This window comes from Nycticebus coucang, chromosome 2 (genome assembly GCF_027406575.1).
Source record: "Nycticebus coucang isolate mNycCou1 chromosome 2, mNycCou1.pri, whole genome shotgun sequence".
NCBI lineage: Eukaryota > Metazoa > Chordata > Mammalia > Primates > Lorisidae > Nycticebus > Nycticebus coucang.
In genome coordinates, this window is record NC_069781.1 from 116,347,119 (window position 1) to 116,368,599 (window position 21,481).

Consider the following 21,481-nt stretch of genomic DNA (forward strand, 5'->3'; position numbering starts at 1 on the left):
GGGTGGCAGAGCAGACATCTGTCTCCACCCTGAGGTCTCAACCCAGCCCTTCAGCCACAGCCATGTTCCTGGACCCAGCAAGCTCCCTGGTGTGCCCCTCTATCACTGGGGACCCTGGAGGATGAGAACTGCTCCTGTCCCCATTGTACAGGGAACAGGCTGGAAGGAAGTCCTCTGTAATCACACAGCCAGGGTATGGCAGGACCTAGACTTGAACAAAGGCAGTTGGCTAATGTCCTTCACCCTCCAGGACTCAAAGCAAGTGTCCTCTCTTGGGGAGCCACCCTAAACCTGGCTGAGGTTGGGCATTAGATACCTCTGCTGTCTTTCCCATCCCCTTTTTGTGATTATTTTGTGCATCTGCTCCCCTTGTTCCTTGATGTGTTTTCTCCCTCCAGAGCTTCGCCTGGTACACAGTAGATGCTCAATGAATGCCTTCCTCCAAGAGCCCCAAGAGGCAGAGATCAGGAAGTTATTTTTCAGAGGGAGAAACTGAAGACCAGAGAGAGGAAGCAACCCTGAGGTCACACAGCACAGTGGCACCACCATGTACCTTCTCTAGGCTGGCCAGTGGGGGAGGAGGTGCAGGAGGGGGTCATGTGGTCCTTCCAAGCCTCTCCAGAGCCAAAAAGGGAACTGCTCTCCCTGCAGCATCCCATAGGAGCACTGGCCTGCAGCCTCCCAGGATGTGGTTTCTGGGACTCCAGCCAACGCGACAGTCTGGGATCCAAGCCTGCTTGAGTCACAGGTGGCTGAGTGGATGCCAAGCCACGACCAAAGCCACTGGGAGGATGCAGAGGGTGGGGAGGACTGCAGGGCAGGCAGGGTGAAGGAGTTACATGGCCAGGCTCTGGAAGTAGCCAGCCTTCCAACCCCTTGCTTGGGACAAATGGCATCTCTGAGCCTTGGTCTATTCATCTGAGAAATGGGAATAATAAAAGTGTCCACCTGTGACAGTTAAGATGCAGCAAGGATCAAACCCCCATGCTGAGAAAATGGTGATTCTCAGCTGATGTTTTTAATATAATGGAGGGCAGATTATACTAAAATCTGACCTTGTACCACCACGCCCACCATGGAACATCCTACCTCCCAAGCCAGACTCTGCAGTGTGAGCCCCTACATGGTCTGCTGGGCAGATACTGGGGCAGATACTGTCCTGGGGATTAGGATGCCCCACTCCTGATCCCACTCCTGCCCTAACTTGCTCCCCCTCAGGCCCCACAGTATCCCAGTTTGGGGGTGGGAATAGGAACAATTCATCTTGACATTCAGTGGTTCTTGGCATTTCCTTTGAAAGGATGCCTGTCATCAGATGAGACTGGGCCCCCACTCTTGTTGAAGTTCCCAAGTATGGGGGTACCCATGGCTCCCCAAACCTGTGGCTGACTATAAAAACTCATTCTTTCTACAAACACTAAGCACTTCGTGTTTGTCCATCTGAATGGGGCGGGTGGTGGTGGTGGTGGTGACAAGCCAGATTAGACAAATACAGTGATTGGCAATCAGGTTAAGGAACAGCAAGTCCAAAGGCCCTGAAACCAGTGGAACATGACCCCAAGGAAATAGGGCACCAACCAGGGGACCTTGAGGACCAGAATGGGAGGAGGTGGAATGGGCAGATCCAAAGGCATATGTGCAATATAGACAGGATCCCAGAGCAATAGGGAGCCACACAAGGTTCTGGAGCCTAGTGGCTAAGCTTCCTCTTATGAGTGAACCCCAAGGCTGATCTGGGACAGGTGTCCAGGTGCAAGTATTGAAGGCCTGGAGTGAGAGAGGAATAGAGGAGGTGGTGACAGGTTCCAGAAGGGACACCCTGCGGCACATGGGGAGCCTCTGGGTCTCTTGCAGGGCAGTGCTGGCAGACCCGCCAAGGCCACAAGGACAGAGGGTTCTCTGACAGAGTACCGGCAGTGCACATGCTGAGTCTGCCCACAGACCCCTACGAGCAGCCCTGGCATGCGTCCTGGCTGCGGGCTGGGCCGGTACCCCAGGCACCTGCGCCCCACGTGTCACCGCACACCTGCGGCCAACACAGCCGCGCGCGCGCCCCGGAGCAGCCCCCGCGCGCTCCCGCCATGCGTGCAGGGGAGGCCAGCTGAGGGAGCGCGCAGCGGGCGCGCGCACGGCGGAACCCAGGAGGAGGCGGCGGCGGCGGCGGTGGTGGCGGTGGCGGCTTGAGTCGGCTCCGGGCGGCCCCCGCGTCGCAGCCCGCGCCGTGTCCGCGGCGGAGCTGCCCAGGTGAGTAGCCGCACGCGGGGCCCGAGCAGGGCGCACCGGCAGGCCGGAGACACCACTCCTTGTACCCCGCGCCTCTGTAGCCCGTAGCCCCTCTTCTGCGCCCCCATCCTGGGCCGAGGAGACTCGCACCGCGCGTCCCTTCCCGGCGCATCGCTCCTCGCCAGGCCCCCGACGCTTCCCCTGGAAACTTTGGGGTCCAACTCCCCACGCTGGGGTACCCCCGCACCTGCCCTGGGGCGCCAAGGAGCGGGGAACCGGGTGGGCATTTCCCCTGAGCAGTGGTGATACCGGGAGGACGCGTCTTCTTTCAGAGCGGATGAGGGGTACCTGCTTGGGTCTGGGGTGTGAGGGCCGTCTGGATGGAGCCTCAGCCCTGCACCTTCCTTTCTCCCTCAGGCGGATCTGGTCTAGTCTCGGGGTGCTGGAGCAGGAAGGCCAACAGGCTGTTTGGGGTCCACACCAGAACCTGCCCCATCCCCAGAGCTGAGACAGCTCAGTCTGGCTGGGAGGGATTTGGAGGCACAAGGCTGAGCCCCCTGTTCAATGGGCCTGTATCCAGGCAGTGCCAAGCCATGGTAGGGGCTTCTCTCCATCCCCTAAGGCTGGGCCTGGGTGCCCCTGGGCCTCTGGGATCTGGCCAGTGAAGGCACCTGGACGCCATTCAACAAGTTTGGGGCTACAGCACATTGTGCCTCCATCTGGACACAAGACAACACTTGAGTCCTTAATTTGGAGACCACATTGTGGCTTGGTTTTTGCACATGTGCCTTGGGCACTAAAGATGCAGATGTCCCAGACCCATTTCTGAGGAATCAGAACTTCTTGAGAGGATGGGCCCCAGTACCTGCATTTGTAGCAAATGGTCCCTGATGAACGCATATGCACACAGCTATGCTTGAGAACGTCTTGCTTCTGGCAGGGGTGGGAAGGAGGCATCTAGCAGGCGGAGGGCTGCTCTGAGGGTGGGGGCACCTTTTAGGGCTGGGCAGGACCTTTGGAAACACCAGAGCTGTGAGACCAGAGCAACCTAGGAGGGCTTCCTGGAAGAGGTGCGGAGCATGGGAAGGGTTTGATGGTGTGTGAAGGAAGAGTGAGGGATTGTCTGTCATGAGGCTGGGCCATGACTTTGGGCAAATGACTTCTCTTCTCTTGGATTTACCTGACAAAGGATTAAATGAGACATGCCCCTTAAGCCCCTAGCCAGGTGCTGCCAGAAAACAGGTGCTCGACAGACATGGGGCAGTCCTAAGGGTCATGCTGGTTATGACACCAGCCCTGCCATACCTGGTGAGTCTCAGTGTTCTCGTCTGTATAGTGGGGGTGGCCACTGCTGTCCACCCCCAGCTTAAGCCCATGATCTATAGGTTCCTTGGTGAGTGCAAATAGAAAGGAGATCTGAAGTGGCAGTTTGATGTCTCTTCCCACCATGCTGTCATTCCCTGGTGTCCCTGAGTCACCACCTAGTCACCAGGTAGAGAGCCTCCCAGAGAACTTCCTAGCAAAGTTTGTCCCAGGTGGGCCTCATCAACCCACCCACCACCACATGTCAAGCCTCGGGGAGCTGGGATTTTGTGGGTAGGAGGTGGCATCAGATTTAGGTTCAAATGCTGACTGTCTCCAGCTGGGGCCCCCTCTGACCCTTAGTCTCCTTTTCTCCAGAATGAGTTTCATTATCTCCACCCTCAGGGCTGAACCAGTGGGTGAAGTGGCCAGAGTATACAGTGGGCGCTCCAAAAGTGTTTCCAGATCTGGGGGCCCTGCCTGTAGAGGGTAGTCTGTAGCTCCCATACACAGGCTGACAAGGAAAGTGGGTTGAGAGCTCCATCTCCCAGAGGGGTTGACAGGGACTAACAGCAGATGGAAGCTAATTAGGGCTTAATGAATTTCATGGATGAAGCCCCGGGAGGACCCAGATCTAGGACATAGATTGCACCAATCCTGGGGGACCTACAATGTGTCCCCAAAAGTATACCTCAGAGGTCCGGGCACTGCCAGGGGCTGGGCCCCCTCCTCTTACTTCTGTCTTAGAAGCTCAAATGGGGGAAACTTCCAGACTACACTCTCCATATTCCCACTGCCCCGATTATAGTGGAGGGCCTGAGGACAGAAGGGCCAGCTGTTAAGCTTCTGTCTCCCTGACCTCCTATAGGTTCAGTCTTTCTTGAGGGAGGTGTCAGCATCCCCTGCCCTGAGTGGGATCAGAGGGAGGATATGTCTAACATAACTTTGGTGGGGACCAGCCCAGGGGAGCAAGGTCTGCTTGGAACAGAGGAGACAGACAGAAAGGGCTAGGGCTTGACCAGGGCGGATGGAGGGAGCTGCCCCCCAGCCAGGCATCAAGGAGGTTCAAGGAGAGGAACCCGGGTGCCCCTAGCCACACTCTGCCACCACTTGGGCTAAGAGCTTCCTGGCAAATCAGTCCAGGATCAATATTGGAGGCAGCTCGGGGCATAAGGAAGCACATAAGATCTGCCTTCCTTATGCCTTGGGCAGATCTGGGTGATGTCCTAGGCAGGTGCCTGCACTGCAGCTAATGCAGGTGGCAGACACCAAGGGAGATCAGCACCTCCCACCTTCCAAGGTCCAGGAAGCAGGTGCACATCTCTAGGAGGCCCGTGCCCCCTCCATATTCATGACACATGACCTTGTACGCATAAGCTTCCCTTCGTTGCTGTAGCAGTCACCACAAATGATTGGAACTACACACCTTTGTTATCTCACACTTCTGGAGGTCAGAGTCCTATCTGGGCTTTACTGGGCTAATGTCAAGGTGTGGCAGGGCTGGTCCCTCCTGGGGGCTCCAGGGGAGAGCCCTTCTCCCACTTTTCCAGCATCAGAGGCTGCCACATCCCTTGGCTCAGGGCCCCTTCCTTCCCCTTCAGAGCCAGCAAGATAGCATCTTCCAGTCTCTCTCTGCCTCTGACCCTCCTGCCTTCTGAGGACCCTGTGGGGATACTCCCCCCCTCCCCCAGTAATCCAGAATGATCTTCCATCTCAGAGTTCCCACCTGCCTCTTCTGCCATATGAGGTGATATATCCGGGGATTAGGACGGTGATGTCCATGAGGAGGCCATAGTTCAAAATCCCTGTAGACAGAATGGTGGGGTTTTGTCTGTTTTGTTCATTGCTATTTCCTTTAATAGCAAGAACAGTGCCTGGCATACAACCGGCGCCCGTTAAATGCTTATTGAATGAATGAGATGAGGACTTGGCCAGGATCAGCACAGGGCCTAGAACTCAGCGTTCCTGACCCCAGCCAATACCCAAGGGAGACTTGTCCAGAAAGTGTCAATCCATCAGAACCTTCTTAGATGACTTCTCTCTTGTTCCTGTGTCAGCCCAGGGAGGCAGTTGTGCAGACAAGGAAACTGAGGCTCAGAGAGTTAACTGCCTCTGCCCAAGGCAGTCAGTGGCTAGCTCAGGTAGAGACCTGAGTCCCGGAGTCCTAAAGTGGAATGGATACTGGGTTTGCAATTCCGCCTCCCCTGATCCCATGCTTCAGTCACCCGATATCACTGAGCCCTGCATATACAACAGCTCTGCGTGGAGAGGGGTATAGTGAGGGCTCTAGTCAGGAAACAAGGTGAGGTAAGGTGACCTAGGGTCACACCACATGGATTTTGACATATCTTTACACTGCAGCTCATATCATGTCATGCTCTTTCTTAGCATCCTCCATGGCTCCCCATTGCTCATAGAATCAAGTCTGAACACCTTACCATGGCTTCAGTTCCCTGTGAGATTTTACCCTTTACCCAACACCCACCCCCTAAACTCAGACACATCCCCACCTCCAGCCTCCCTATGGATCTGCCTGCACCTGAACACTGTTCCCTCCACCTAGAATGCTGTTCCCTGCACCTTGCCAGACTGGTTCCTGCTCACTGTCCAGGTCTCAGCTCAGACTGCCCTTCCCTGGCCACACTGAACAAAGTGACAGACCAGAATAGACCCTCAACTCCCTGAAGTGTTTCCTCCTCAGCACTTTCCCAAATGATCTACTTTATTTGTTGGGGTGATTCTTTTTTTTTTTTTTTGTGGTTTTTGGCCGGGGTTGGGTTTGAACCCGCCACCTCCGGCATATGGGACCGGCGCCCTACTCTTTGAGCCACAGGCGCTGCCCTGTTGGGGTGATTCTTATCTGTCCACACAACATTCTACTCAGTAAGAGAAGAAGACACAGAAGGACACGGGGTTTGAGATTCCACTTATGTGAATGTCCAGAACAGGCAGATCCACAGAGACAGGACATGAATTCATGGTCACCAGGGGCTGGGTGAGGGTGACTGCTGATAGGGATGGGGCTTCTTGTGCGGGTGATGAGAATGTTCTGGAATTAGATAGTGGTGATAGTTGCACAACTCTAAATGTGCTAAAAAGCACTGAATGGAGTACTTGGAATGAGGGGGACATGCACTTCACACAGGCTGGAGGCCATGGTCTGCATGTACTGCCCTGTGCTCCCCGCACCAGCCCAGGACGGTGCACATACTGGAGTTCAGAAGGATTCGAGTCCTGGAATGTGATCAGTGTCGGGGCAGGCCCCTGACTCCTGCCCACAACCACCAAGGGCATTCCTGGCACTCAGCCTGGCCCCCCTGCCAAAGGCCTTTGCGGCCTCTGCTGCAGCTTGTCGTGCATGGTAATGAGGCTTTGTCCTTGAAACATGCATAGTCTGTCCATAGGGGCCGATACTGCATCACCTGGACCCCTAAGCCCAAGCAATGGACTCTCCCTAAGGTGAAGGCCTGAGCAAGACTCTATGGGGACAGATGGGCAGCCTGGCCCTTTTGGGGTATGCCCCTTGGTGGGGAGGGCAGGCAGGAAGGTCCTCAGCCACTGGCCCCAGCTCTAGCTTGATGCCTGTGAATGGCGGGGCACAGAGCTGAGGAGCTGACATCACCCAGGGACACAGCTGTCCCCTCCTGCCATAGCATTTATTAGCAACTGATATGCCATATGTTTTCGTCGTCTTCTTTTTTTTTTCCTTTTAAGAGAGTCAGGGTCTCTCTCTGTTGCCCAGGCTGGAGTGCTTTGGTGTCATCACAGCTCACTGCAACCTCAAACTCCTGGGCTCAAGTGATCCTCCTGCCTCAGCCTCCAAGTAACTGGGACTACAGCCACCTGCCACTATGCTTGGCTAATTTTTCTATTTCTTTTGTAGAGACAAGGTCTTTCTATGTTGCTCAGGCTGGTCTTAAACTCCTGGCCTCAAGCAATCCTTCTCCCATCTCAGCCTCCCAAAATGTTGGGGCAAAAGGCACGCCACTGTGTCCAGCTTTGATGCACCATATACTTATTTCATTGTGTATCACTGTGACACAACCTAAGCTCCTTAAGGACAGGGATTTTCTGCACTTCCCTGTCCCCCATTGTATTCCCAGCTCGTGGAAGAGAGATGAATGAACCCCAGGACCTGGCATATAGGAAGTTGTTTTTTTTTTTTTTTTTTTTGAGACAGAGCCTCAGGCTGTCGCCCTGGGTAGAGTGCTGAGGCATCATAGCTCACAGCAACCTCCAAATCCTTGGCTTAAGCGATTCTCTTGCCTCAGCCTCCCAAATAGCTGGGACTACAGGTGCCCACCACAATGCTCGGCTACTTTTTGGTTGTAGTTGTCATTGTTGTTTGGCAGGCCTGGCCTGGGTTCAAACACACCACCTTTGGTATATGTGGTTGGTGCCTTAGCTGCTTCAGCTACAGGTGCCAAGCCAGGAAGTTCTTGATAAACATTTGGTAGTGGCTTGGGCGAGTCTCTTGTTTATCTGGGAGCCTCAGTTTCTTCATCTGGAAAGTGGGAGTTGTTGAGGGCCCCAGACCTAGGGGTGAGGGCCTAACGCATTCAGGGGGTCTGGTATGTAGCATACTTAGCACAGGCCTGGGATTCTGGAAATGTTCAATCCACATGCTTGAGGACTTTTCTTTGGTGGCACTAGCCATAGAGCAGGACCCCTGTGGGTCATGGGCTCAACCCCAACACGGACCCCACCCTCAGCCGAGGGAGGAGGGTACCCAGGGCTGGAACTGAGGAAACATGGGTATAGACCAGCTCCAGAGGCTCCTTGGCCCCCAGTTATGTCACCGAACATCTGCTGAGCTGGCCCTTGGGCTCACTGGCCCTGATGCTTTTGTGGTGGGGCCATAAAAGGCCACGAGGCCAGCACAAGAGAAAGGAGCCTCGCTTAGCCAGGGCAGCTCCTGCGGGCTTCATGGCTCTGCCAGACGGGGGCCTTAGTGCAGAGTGCAGAGAAGTCAGGGTCCCATAGAGGGTGGAGTCGCCCCAGCCCTGGGAGAGCCATTGGAGGAGCATGGGGCATGTGGTCTTTGTCACCATGGTAGAGTGCTGTGGCATCATAGTTCACAGCAAGCTCAAACTCCTGGGCATAAGCAATTCTCTTGCCTCAGCCTCCTGAGTAGCTGGGACTACAGGCAGGGCCTGGCTATTTTTAGAGATGGGCAATCCACCTGCCTTGACCTCCCAGAGTCAAGGATTACAGGCATCAGCCACTGAGCCTGGCCCTTCCTGCAGCTTCTTCTTTTTTTTTTTTTTGTAGAGACAGACTCTCACTTTACCACCCTCGGTAGAGTGCCATGATGTCACACGGCTCACAGCAACCTCCAGCTCTTGGACTTAAGCGATTCTCTTGCCTCAGCCTCCTGAGCAGCTGGGACTACAGGCGCCTGCCACAACGCCCGGCTATTTTTTTGTTGCAGTTTGGCCAGGGCTGGGTTTGAACCCACCACCCTCGGTACATGGGGCTGGCACCCTACTCACTGAGCCCCAGGTGTCGCCCAGCTTCTTTTTTTTTTTTTTTGAGACAGAGTCTCACTACGTCCCCCTTGGTAGAGTGCTGTTGCATCACTGCTCACAGCAACCTTAAACTCTTGGGCTTTAAGCAATTCTCTCACCTCAAGTAGCTGGGACTACAGGCGCCCACCATAACCCTGGCTATTTTTGTTGTTGTTGTTGTCATTGTTTGGCAGGCCCGGGTCAGGCTCGAACCCGCCAGCCCCAGTGTATGTAGCTGGCACCCTAGCTGCTGAGCCACAGGCACCGAGCCTGCAGCTTCTTGAATATTGTGTGTCCTTGGGCACATTGCTTGCCTTCTCTGAGCCTCAGCTTTCCCATCTGTAACAGGCTGAATCGTAATTTCTTCTTTGGGTGCCCACGAGATGCCTGCTCTGTGCTGCATCAACAACAGCAGGGCTCTTGCTCAGGGCGATTGTCCCCCTGACATGGGACCCATTTTCATGGGTCTCATCCAATCCTTCTGTGACCCCCAGTCCCATTCTGCAGGTGGAAACAGTGAATCTGGAAGTAGGAGGAGCAACTCCTTCTGCTGGGGTGTGGGGTCTGGGTTGTGTTTGGAGGTTGAGCTGCAAGTAACAGATAGGCCAGAGTGTAGGCAAGGATTCTGGTCTGTTTATGAGGGAGCATGGGACTGGGGTTGGCACAGTGTAGCTACCAGGTATGAGGCTGGGACACAGTGGGTTGTCTTGGGAGAGGTTGGGGATGTGGCTAGGTCCCTAGGGCCAGAGCTCAGGGGACATGTGGTTGCCAAGACACACCAGGAAGAGTCATCAGTGAACAGATGGTGATTGTATCCTAGGAGGACAGGAGATGCCCCAGGCATCCTGGGAGGGGGTGGCCTGGGGAACAGAGAGAGACAGCCCTCCGGTGTCACCTCTCCCAGGGCCACAACCTGAGGTAAAAGGAAAGGCAGAGAAACATAAAGAATCAAAGTCAGCCTCTTGCTGTTCAGCAGGGTCCTGCCTTGAGGCCTGTGCCTTATGATGCCCCTGCCCAGTCTACATCACAGATAGCCAACTTTCTTAGCTCTTTCTGGTCTTTGCACAGTAACCTAGAAACATCCTAAAACTTGGGGTCCCAGTTTTATAACTCCACTTTACATGAAGACAGGGCTCCAGGACAGAAGCCCAGAGAGTCACCCAGCCTCTTCCTCATCTGATAGTGGCCAGAATTGAGGGGTACTCAGGCATCTTGGCTAAAGCCCCAGGCAAACCTCCCCCCAAGTCCACCATCCTGCTGCTGGCCAGCCTCCTAGGCAATGAATGTCTGGGGAAGAAAGACCAAAGAGGCTGATGCAGGTCCCTCAGGCCACAGGGGAAGCAAACTCAGGCCCTGTAGGCGAAGTCCAGCTTCCCACTGTCCTTGCTGCAAGTACCAGCCTTTCCTCCCAAGTTGGGGGGACCAGACTCTTAAGGGGAGATGTCAGAGGCTTCAGTTCCAGCTACAGCTTCCTCCCCCCTCACCCTTCTGGCACCCTGCAGAGTTAATGATAGAGCTTGGCCTGAAGGGAGAGGTGAGGGTTGAGAAACTAGGTCACAGCTCAAGTGGCCTCAGCCAGGCACAAGGGATCAGCTATCCCCTCAGCCCAGGAGTAATTATAGAGCGAGAGCTCTGCCGACGCCCTGGAGGGTTCTTGTGCCTGGGTTTTGACAGGTAAGGTCCAGAGAGGGTATGTTTTTCACTGGAGGTCACACAGCCATCAGAACTGAGGTCTCCCACTGGTGCTTCTGCTGCCGGATCTCAGTCATCATGACCTAGCGATTCCTGACCTTTGGTTACTTGAGTACTTCCTGATTTTGTCCTTATCTACATCCTAAGGGAACTACTTTGTAAAAAATTCTTATGAGTGTGAAAAAAAAGTCAGCTGGGCTCAGTGCCTGTAGCTCAGCAGTTAGGCACATACAAATACCAGCCACACACGCTGGAGCTGGCGGATTCGAATCCAGCCTGAGGCTGCCAAACAATGACAACTACAACCAAAAAAAAAAAAAAAATAGCTGGGCATTGTGGCAGGCGCCTGTAGTCTCAGCTACTTGGGAGGCTGCGGCAAGAGAATCGCTTAAAGCCCAAGAGTTTGAGGTCGCTGTGAGCTGTAACGCCACAGCACTCTACCGAGGCAACATAGTGAGACTCTGTCTCAGAAAAAAAAAAACCAGAAATGAAAAAGCTCCTTTTCATCTCTAAGACCACAACTGCACTTTAATAACTAGGTCCCTCATCCTTTACTTGCCCCACCTCTTTTCTCACCTCCTTTCAATCTTAGCACTTTCTGAGTAAATTACGTAATTGTTATTCCCTCAAGACTGACCATAGCCCTTCCTGGATCTATTTTTCTCAGCTTATCACCACCCAAAGCACGGGAGGGTATATGTATTTATCTTATTTATTAGCTGTGTACTCCAAGAAAGCTGATCTCTTTTCTTTTTCCCCTGAGACAGAGTCTCACTTTGTCACCCTTGGTAGGGTGCTGTAGTGTCATAGCTCACAGCAACCTCAAACTCTTGGACTCAAGTGATTCTCTTGCCTCAGCCTCCTGAGTAGCTGGGACTATAGGCACCCACCACAACACCCGGCTGTTTTTTAGAGACAGGGTCTCGCTCTTGCTCAAGCTGGTCTTAAACCTGTGAACTCAGACAATCCACCTGCCTCGGCCTCCCAGAATGCTAGGATTACAGGCATGAACCACCTCGCCCTGCCGGATCTCTTTGTCTTAATGTCTGTTGTGTCCTCCACACCTGGAAAAAGCTTGGCATGCTGTAGGTGTTTGTTGACTGACTGACTGATTGACTGCATCAGTAAGTGAGGGAAAACCGCTTTATGGTATCTTGGAAGGTGATAAATATCAGCTCAGCAAAAACACAGCCATGTTTTAAGTTCTAAATGGAGGAGCTGCCAGGACTTTGTCCTTACTCTGTTTAAAAAACAAGATTAACAAGTGTCCTAGGGGTATCAGAGTACAAGGACCACTGAGTTATACACCAAAGTTTCCCCTGCCCCTGATAGGAAGGATTCACTGGTGTCCAAGAAGGGAGTGGCTATCTCCCTACAGAGGTTCATGATATTAGATGCCTCAACTCTGAACTCCCAAAGTTGCCCCTCAAACCAGATGTAAGGAGCATAGCACAGCATTGTACAGGGTTGGGCAGGGTCTGTTCAAAGGAGGAGAAATGGGAGGGAGGTGTGTGCAAAGGTCCTGGGGCAGTAGGCAGCAGGGTGATGAAGGTCTGCTGAGGGGTGGGAGTTCACAGTGGCCAGGATTAGGCCAGGGATGTGGGCAAGGGCTCTGAATGCCATCATTTGTGCTATCCAGGAAGAGATGCTCACATTTGACAAGGGTTTTAATGGCATTTCAAGAAGACTCAGGTGGAGACCTTGTTAGAGCAACCAGGGAAGTGACATTTGAGGTTAGACCAAAATGAAGTTGGGGAGAGAGCCTTGTGGGGAAGGCTCACTTCCAGGCAGAGGGGACAGCCCATGCAAAGGCCCTGGGGCAGAACTGCACCTGGCCTGTTGGGAGCACAGCCAGGAGGCCCATTCTGTGGCTAGACCAGAGTGAGGGGGGGAGAGAGGGAAGAAGGGAGGGGTGGGAGTGGGGCCAGGGTCCACCTGGGTCTGTAGGCTGCTAGTAAGACTTTAAATGTTATCTAATGGTGGTGAAATTCTCCCCCAGCAAAGGACAAACCAAACAACTGTTTTGGGGGCTGAAAGAAATCCCCTTCAGGGCACCAACCCCTCTGAAGTCGGCCACTGTGTCTCTATCCTGCATTCCTGGGTAAGGGTACAGTTCCCTCTTTTCTTTTTCTTTTTTTCTTTTTTTTTTTTTTTTGAGACAGAGTCTCACTTTGTCACTCTCGGTAGAGTGTCGTGGCATCATAGCTCACAACAACCTCAAACACTTGGGCACAAGTGATCCTCTTGCCTCAGTCTCCCAGCTAGTTGGGACTACAGGCGTCCACCACAAAGCCCAGCTAGTTTTTTAGAGACGGGGTCTTGCTCTGGCTCAGGCTGGTCTCAAACCCATGAGTTCAGGCCATCCACCCATCTCAGCCTCCCAGAGTGCTAGCAGTTCCCTCTTGAACACAGGGAGAAGCACAGGGCAGAGCAGGGACTTGAGGGTGGCCAGAGGACCCAGGACAGGCTTAAGGTAGGAAGTTGCCAAAGGTGTGAGATAGGGGCTGAAATAGGGGACCCGTCAGTGGTTCTGGCTCTCCTGTCCTCTCCCAGGACACAGCCTTTGCGTGTGCTGTCCAGGAGCAAAAACTCGGGAGAGAATGACCTAGAAAAACAGCCTGAGGCAGGAGTTTGATGTGTGAAAAGATTACATTTTCTGCAATGTCCAGGTCAGGATTAAGGACAGTTCCAGTGGGAGGACTCCGTGCAGTCCTCATCCCCCCTCCCTCTGTGTCCCCAAGCTGGTTACCTGCAGGAGTCCTTCAATTTTCTCAGCTACAGTAACTTGCTTCCCGCCATCACAGTGCTACTCCATGTGGTGTGTGAATTCCCAGACATTTTTTGGACATCTGCACATAAACACGTGTCCACCCAAATCTAGAACTCAGTTTGGCATTTCATTTTATTTTGCCATGAATGGGATTCCACCATCTGTAATTGTCTGGCAACCTTCCTATTTTTTCTCCCATATAAAGATATCTCAGCCTTCTTTCCCCTTGATACATATGGCCCAGTGTGTCACAAGTAACCATAGATCATGGCTTATTTGAGCGATCCCTTAGGTTAGGTCGGTCCCCTCCCTAAATACACAGACAGTTATTTCTCAGCTGGATGTCTCTGTTGGTATGTATGAATCTCCCCTCATTCCATGGCAAGTTTGGATCTATTTATTTTACTGATCTCCTAAAGATGAAAACTGAGGTTAGTTCCATTTCCCCCAATGTTTGCACTTCAGCCACCTTTCCCTAGCAGCATCTACACTCCCTGCATCTGCCTAGCGTGGGCTGCACTTGGTCTGCCTACTCCCCTATTGGTGGGCACAGAGGGTAGTTTCAGGTTTTTTCAGTGTTTCAAACAACACTGAGGAAAACCTCCTTGTTCATCCTGCTCTGGTCCTACATGTGAATTTTTCTCAAGACTGCATCAATACTCACTCAAGTCTATTGACTTAAAACAATAGAAATTGATTCTCTCGAAGTTCTGGAGATCAGAAGTCCAAAATCAAGGCTCAGGGGTCCTCAAACTATGGCCCGTGGGCCACAGGAGGTGGTGTGATTATATTTGTTCCTGTTTTGTTTTTTTACTTCAAATTAAGATATGTACAAGTGTGCATAGGAATTTGTTCATAGTTTTTTTTTTTTTTTTTTGTAGAGACAGAGTCTCACTGTACCGCCCTCGGTAGAGTGCCGTGGCGTCACATGGCTCACAGCAACCTCCAGCTCTTGGGCATACGCAATTCTCTTGCCTCAGCCTCCGAGCAGCTGGGACTACAGGCGCCCGCCACAATGCCTGGCTATTTTTTTGTTGCAGTTTTGACTGGGGCTGGGTTTGAACCCTCCAGCTCTTGGGCATACGCAATTCTCTTGCCTCAGCCTCTGAGCAGCTGGGACTACAGGCGCCCGCCACAATGCCTGGCTATTTTTTTGTTGCAGTTTTGACTGGGGCTGGGTTTGAACCCACCACCCTCGGCATATGGGGCTGGCGCCCTACTCACTGAGCCACAGGTGCCGCCCCATAGTTTTTTTTTTTTTTTAACTATAGTCCAGCCCTCCAACAGTCTGAGGGACAGTGAACTGGCCCACTGTTTAAAAAGTTTGACTTCCTCTTGCAGGGAAAGATCTTTCCTTGACCTTTCTGGCTTCTGGTAGCTGCTGGCAATCCTTGGTGTACCTTGGCTTGTAGACAAGTCTCTGCCTCTGTTGTCGCATAGCCATCTCCTTGTGTCTCTGTGTCCATATTTCTTTATTCTTTTTTTTGTTGCAGTTGTCATTGTTGTTTTAGGTGGCCCAGCCCAAACCCACCACACTCGGTGCATGTGGCCAGTGCCCTACCCACTTAGCTACAGGCACCACCCTGTGTCTATATTTCTGTTGTATATGGATCCCAGTCACTGGATCAAAGCCCACCCTAATCTGCTGTGACTTCATCTTAACTAATTACATCTGCATAATACAAACCATCTCCCCTGTTACATACATGTCATCTCTAGCATTAAGCAAGAGGTCAGTCACTCAGAGCTCTGCACCTGTTGGCTCTCACCTTAAATTTGAGGAAGGGCCAGGGAAGGCAGGAGCTGCCCTCTCAGGGGTTTGTATAGCAGATGAGGATGGTAGAGCCTGGGTCCAGCAGGCCGGGACTGTGGGAACTGTGAAGAAACAAGCAGCCTGGCATGGGCTGAGGGGTGCTGGGGGGATCCCTAGGGATTTCAGCTGCTAGGATGCTGAAAATAGCTGCCTACCTAATGGGGAAATGGCCAAGCAGAAGAGGCTGTGCTGTGCTGTCTAGCTGCCATCTGGCTGCTCCCTCCCCACCCTGACCCCACCTCTGACCACCCCCCCTTCCCAGGAGCTGGGCTTTGGCCAAGCAGAGTGAGGGGTAGGGATGGAGGCCATCAGGCTGCTGGGAGAGATGGAAGCAGCTGGGAAGTCACAGCTGGGACCAAGGGCATGTTGGCATAATCTGTTCCTTCACTCACCATGGCTCCACACCATCTCCCCCTTACCGCCCAACTCACCTCCTCCTCTGCCCCCCATGAACTCCCTTTACAGTTTTCCCAGCCACCTACTCTGCCTCAGGACCTTTGCACTGAGTGTTCCCCCAGCCTTGAATGCCCTTCCTTCCACAAACACCCACAGGGCACGTTTCTGCTCATCCCTTGGATCCAAGTTTACTGGGGGTGCTATCAAAGCACCACAAACTGGGGGCCTTCAAACAACAGAAATGTGTCTTTTCACCATTCTGGAGGGCAGTGTCCAAAATCAAGATGTCTGTAGGACAGTGCTCCTTCTGAAGGCTCCAGGGGAGGGTCCTTGTCTCTTCCACCTTCTGGGAACTCCAGGCAAAACTTGGCTTGTGGCTGCATCACTCACTACAGTCTCTGCTTCTGTGTACATGTCTACATGCATCCAAATATCTCCCCTGCCATGAGGACACCAATCCCTGCACAAAGGCTCCCCTCTAGCTCACCCTCATTGTAACCTGATCTCATCTGCAAATCTAAATAAGGTCCCCATACACAGGTACCAAAGGATAGGAATTGAACATATCTTTTGGAAAGACACAGTCCTGCCCTAACAGGGTCTCAGCTAGAATATCACCTTGCCCAGTCTGAAGTCACATCCTCCTTCCACCCTTATAGGCCTTCAGGAGACTACTTCCCCTCAGGTCTGTTTCCTGTATTTCAGGAACACATAGACACAAGCTACTGTCGTGTGCCACACAGTCTAGGTTCTGAGAGACAAAGACCGTGGAGAGTTGACAATCCATTTGGAAAAGACAATGAGCAGGGCTTTATGATACATCAAAATTTCAGGTGATGGAACACACAGACAAACAGGGCAACACAGAGAGGACAAGATGGGGGAGGCCTTTAGCTGGTGAGGACTCTTGGACTGGGGGCCATTCAAGCTACTTATTTCCCCACCCCACAGATGTGACCCCTAGGAGGGCAGGATCCTTGTCTGATTTATTCACAGGTGTATTTGAGCCTAGTACACAGTAGATGCTCAATTTTTTTTTTTTTTCAGATAGGGTCTCACTCTATGGCCCAGGCTAGAGTGCAGTGGCACAATCACAGCTCAGTGTAGCCTCCAACTCCTTGAATGAATGTTTGGTTTTTCCTGTCTCTCTCTTTTTTATCTCCAGTCATGCTTGGAGTATGAGGAATAAATGTTTTTTAAACAAATAAAAAAAATTGGGACAAAGTCTAATGATCCTCCTGCCTCATTCTCCTACCCTGTTTCCCCGAAAATAAGACATCCTCCGAAAATAAGACCTACTTATTTTCAGGAAAGATAAGACATCCCCTGAAAATAAGACCTAGCACATCTTTGGGAGCACACCTTAAAATAAGACACTGTCTTATTTTCGGGGAAACAGGGTAGCAGCTGGGTCTACAGGCACTACCATGCCCAGCTAACTTTTCCATTTTTTGTAGAGACAGGGTCTCACTCTTGCTCAGGCTGGTCTTGAACACCTGAGCTCAAGCAATCCACCCACCTCAACCTTCCAGAGTACTAGTATTACAGGCATAAACCACCGCACCTGGCCATAAACAAAATTTTTTACACTGTATATCGGTTCCTCTCCAGTAAATCCTTCCTTTTGCAATGTTCTCATTGAGGTAAAATGCATTTAACATAAAAATCATCCTTTTATTTTTGGGTTTTTTTTATTTCATAAAATTAATTAAGGGCTGGGCGTGGTGGCTCACACCTGTAATCCTAGCACTATGGGAGGCCAAGTGGGTGCATAGCTTGAAGTCGTGGGTTCAAGACCAGCCTGAGTAAAAAGCTAGACCCATCTCTACTGTAAATAGAAAAACTGAGGCAAGAGGATCACTTAAGCCCAAGAGTTGGAGGTTGCTGTGAGCTATGATGTCATGTCACCTAGGGTGACAGCTTGAGACTCTGTCTCAAAAAAAAATAATTAAGGGTGTACAAGTATTTTTGTTATATGGATATCTTGTGTAATGCTTAAACCAAGGTTTTTGATGTGCCCATCACCAAACCAGTGTTCATTGTGCCCCCAATGTACCTTTTATTTTTATGTATTTATTTATTTATTTGAGACAGAGTCTCAAGCTGTTGCCCTGGTAGAGTGCTGTGGCATCATAGCTCACAGCAACCTCCAAATCCTGGGCTCAAGCGAGCTTCTTGCTTCAATTTTTTTTCTATTTTTAGTAGAGACGGGGTCTTGCTTTTTGCTCAGGCTGGTCTCCAACTCATGAGCTCAAGCTATCCACCTGCCTTGGCCTCCCAGAATGCTAGGATTACAGGCATGAGCCGCGGTGCCCGGCCCAATGTGCCTTTTAAAACGTACGATTCAGTAGTTTTTAGTAGATTTACAAGGTGCTGCAACCATCACCAACCAGTATCTCAAGCCACAACACTCCATCAGCCCAAAAGAAACCCTGTCTCTATCCCCAACCCCTGACACCACTAATCTACTTCCTGCCTCTGTGGATCTGCCTGTTCTGGACATTTCACATAAATGGAGTCACATACTGTGTGTCCTTCTGTGTCTGGCTTCTCTCACTGAGCACAAGGGATCCTCAAGGTCCATACACGTTGTGGCCCGTGTCAGAGCCTCCTTTTCGTGGCTGAGTGATATTCCCGTGTGTGGATGGATCAGGTTGTGTTGATGGATATGTGAGCTGCTTCCGCTTTCTGCCTATTACAGATGCTGCCGCTGTGAACGTCCTCGCACAGGTTTTTTGTGGCGGTGTATCCAGCTCTCCTGCACGCTGATCCCACCACTACGGGGGCGCGGTGGAGTCGCGCTTCTTGAACCTGCTGGTGTGGGGCGCCGGGAGGACCGGTCGGGGACTGCAGGCGCTGGTGCTAACGCTGCCGCACCCGCCTTTAGGTCCGCAGGAGGATGGTGGCGCGGCCCTAGGCCCAGGCCCCGCACCATGAGCTGCTGGCTGTGCGTCCTGAGCCTGCACCTGCTGCTGCTGCCCGCTGCTCCACCTCCCGCCGGGGGCTGCCCGGCCCGCTGCGAGTGCACGGCCCCGACGCGCGCCGTGGCCTGTGCGCGCCGCCGGCTCACCGCCGTGCCCGACGGCATCCCGGCCGAGACGCGCGTGCTGGAGCTCAGCCGCAACCGCATCCGTTGCCTGAACCCGGGTGACCTGGCTGCACTGCCGGCGCTGGAGGAGCTGGACCTGAGCGAGAACGTGATCGCTCACGTGGAGCCAGGAGCCTTTGCCAACCTGCCGCGCCTGCGCGTCTTGCGTCTCCGCGGCAACCAGCTCAAGCTCATCCCTCCCGGCGTCTTCACACGCCTGGACAACCTCACCCTGTTGGACCTAAGCGAGAATAAGCTGGTCATCCTGCTGGACTACACCTTCCAGGACTTGCGCAGCCTCCGCAGGCTCGAGGTTGGCGACAACGACCTGGTGTTCATCTCACGCCGGGCCTTTGCGGGGCTGCTGGCGCTCGAGGAGCTGACCCTGGAGCGCTGCAACCTCACGGCGCTATCCGGAGAGTCGCTGGGCCACCTGCGGGGCCTTGGCGCCCTGCGGCTGCGGCACTTGGCCATCGCCGCCCTGGAAGACCAGAACTTCCGGAAACTTCCCGGGCTGCTGCACCTGGAGATTGACAACTGGCCGCTGCTGGAGGAGGTGGGCGCGGGCAGCCTGCAGGGCCTCAACCTCACCTCGCTGTCGGTCACCCACACCAATATCACCGCCGTGCCGGCCGCCGCGCTTCGCCACCAGGCACACCTGACCTGCCTCAACTTGTCACACAACCCCATCAGCACGGTGCCGCGCGGGTCCTTCCGCGACCTGGTCCGCCTTCGCGAGCTGCATCTGGCTGGAGCCCTGCTGGCTGTGGTCGAGCCGCAGGCCTTTCTGGGGCTGCGGCAGATTCGCCTGCTCAACCTCTCCAACAACCTGCTGTCCACGCTGGAGGAAAGCACGTTCCATTCGGTCAACACGCTGGAGACGCTGCGCGTGGACGGCAACCCGCTGGCCTGCGACTGTCGCTTGCTGTGGATTGTGCAGCGCCGCAAGACCCTCAATTTCGACGGGCGGCTGCCGGCCTGCGCCACCCCCGCCGAGGTTCGCGGCGACGCGCTGCGCAACCTGCCGGATTCGGTGCTGTTCGAATACTTCGTGTGCCGCAAGCCCAAGATCCGTGAACGGCGGCTCCAGCAGGTCACAGCCACCGCGGGCGACGACGTTCGCTTCCTCTGCCGCGCTGAGGGCGAGCCGGCGCCCACCGTGGCCTGGGTGACACCGCAGCACCGGGCGGTGACAGCCAGCAGCATGGGCCGAGCGCGCGTGCTCTCAGGGGGAACGCTGGAGATCAGGGATGCGCGGCCGCAGGACAGCGGCACCTACACCTGCGTGGCCACCAACGCTGGCGGCAACGACACCTACTTTGCCACGCTGACCGTGCAGCCCGAGCCGGCGGCCAACCGGACCCTGGGCGAGGGCCGCAATGATACGCAGGCGGCCGCCCGCGCCCCACTGGACCTCACCACCATCCTGGTGTCCACGGCCATGGGCTGCATCACCTTTCTCGGTGTGGTCCTCTTCTGCTTCCTGCTGCTGTTCGTGTGGAGTCGTGGCCGCGGGCAACACAAGAATAACTTCTCAGTGGAGTACTCCTTCCGCAAGGTGGACGGCCCGGCTGCCGCGGCGGGCCAGGGGGGCGCCCGAAAGTTCAACATGAAAATGATCTGAAGGGTCTGCAGGGGCGGCCCTACCCCTTCCCCACTGGGACTGTTGGCTCTGGCCCTGCCAGGAGGGCCAGGCTGGTTTCCACCTATGCATTTTCTGGAGGGGGAGGCAGTGGCTGCAAGGCAGCTCCTGGAAGAACTTCCCCTTTTTTGTAAACCCATCCACAGGACTGTTTTTCATCAGGATGCGTCTTTTGCAGTTTCTCAAGCATTTTCTAAAGGTTTCAACCCGTCTTCCTGCCCCTGCTGCAGTCACTGAGCTGGTAGGGGTTGAGAGGATGTAAAGGGCTGGGGGGCTGGGCTTCCATTTACCAGCCCAGGATGGCCCAGTGTCCTCAGGCCCCAAAGCCACATACAGGACACACACTGCAGCTGTTCCCAGGACACCCATCCCTTCTCAGCCCTTTTGCACACTTCACACCTGGGGGGATGATCTACATCCAGGACCCACAGAAGGGCTCATGGCCCTAAGGGGACGATGCACGGAAAGTCGGTACTATTACATCTGGGTGGCACACACCCTGAGCACATACATTTTCTCATTCGGGACATAATCAGGCACACAGCCTAGAGGTTAAATATATACTCCCCACACATCCAGCTTATCCCCAAACCAGGCCCTAGGCGCCAGGGCTGACCACAGGGGCATACAGGGCTCTAGTGAGAGCACAGCTCACACGTGGACACACAGTTCATACCCAGGACATAAACAACTCGTTCCTGGGCCATGCTTACCTCACACCCAGGATATGTACAACTTACACAGGGCCACATTCATCTCATACCTAGGATACAGTCATCTCACACTTGGGACAGGCACAGGTTATACCCTGGACACACTCAGCTCACACCTGGGACATAGCTCACACCTGGGACACACTTGTTTCACACTTGGGGCAGGCACAGGTCATTCCCTGGATACACTTATCTCACACCATGGACACACTCAGCTCACACCTGGCACAAGCACAGGTCATGCTGTGGACACACTCAGCTCACATCTGGGACAGGCACAGTTCACACATAGGACACACTCAGCTTACACCTGGAGCAGGCACAGCCCAGACCTG

At 53.6% G+C, this 21,481-nt stretch overlaps 1 protein-coding gene across 1 annotated transcript; it reads left to right on the plus strand.

Moving 5' to 3' along the window:
• The first annotated feature begins 2,150 nt into the window (after positions 1-2,150).
• On the plus strand, positions 2,151-20,848 carry LINGO3 (leucine rich repeat and Ig domain containing 3). Its single transcript, XM_053580881.1, has 2 exons — positions 2,151-2,244; positions 18,405-20,848. Exon 2 carries the CDS (start codon positions 18,637-18,639, stop codon positions 20,413-20,415), a length of 1,779 nt encoding a protein of 592 aa, XP_053436856.1. The 5' UTR covers positions 2,151-2,244; positions 18,405-18,636; the 3' UTR covers positions 20,416-20,848.
• The last annotated feature ends 633 nt before the right edge of the window (positions 20,849-21,481 follow it).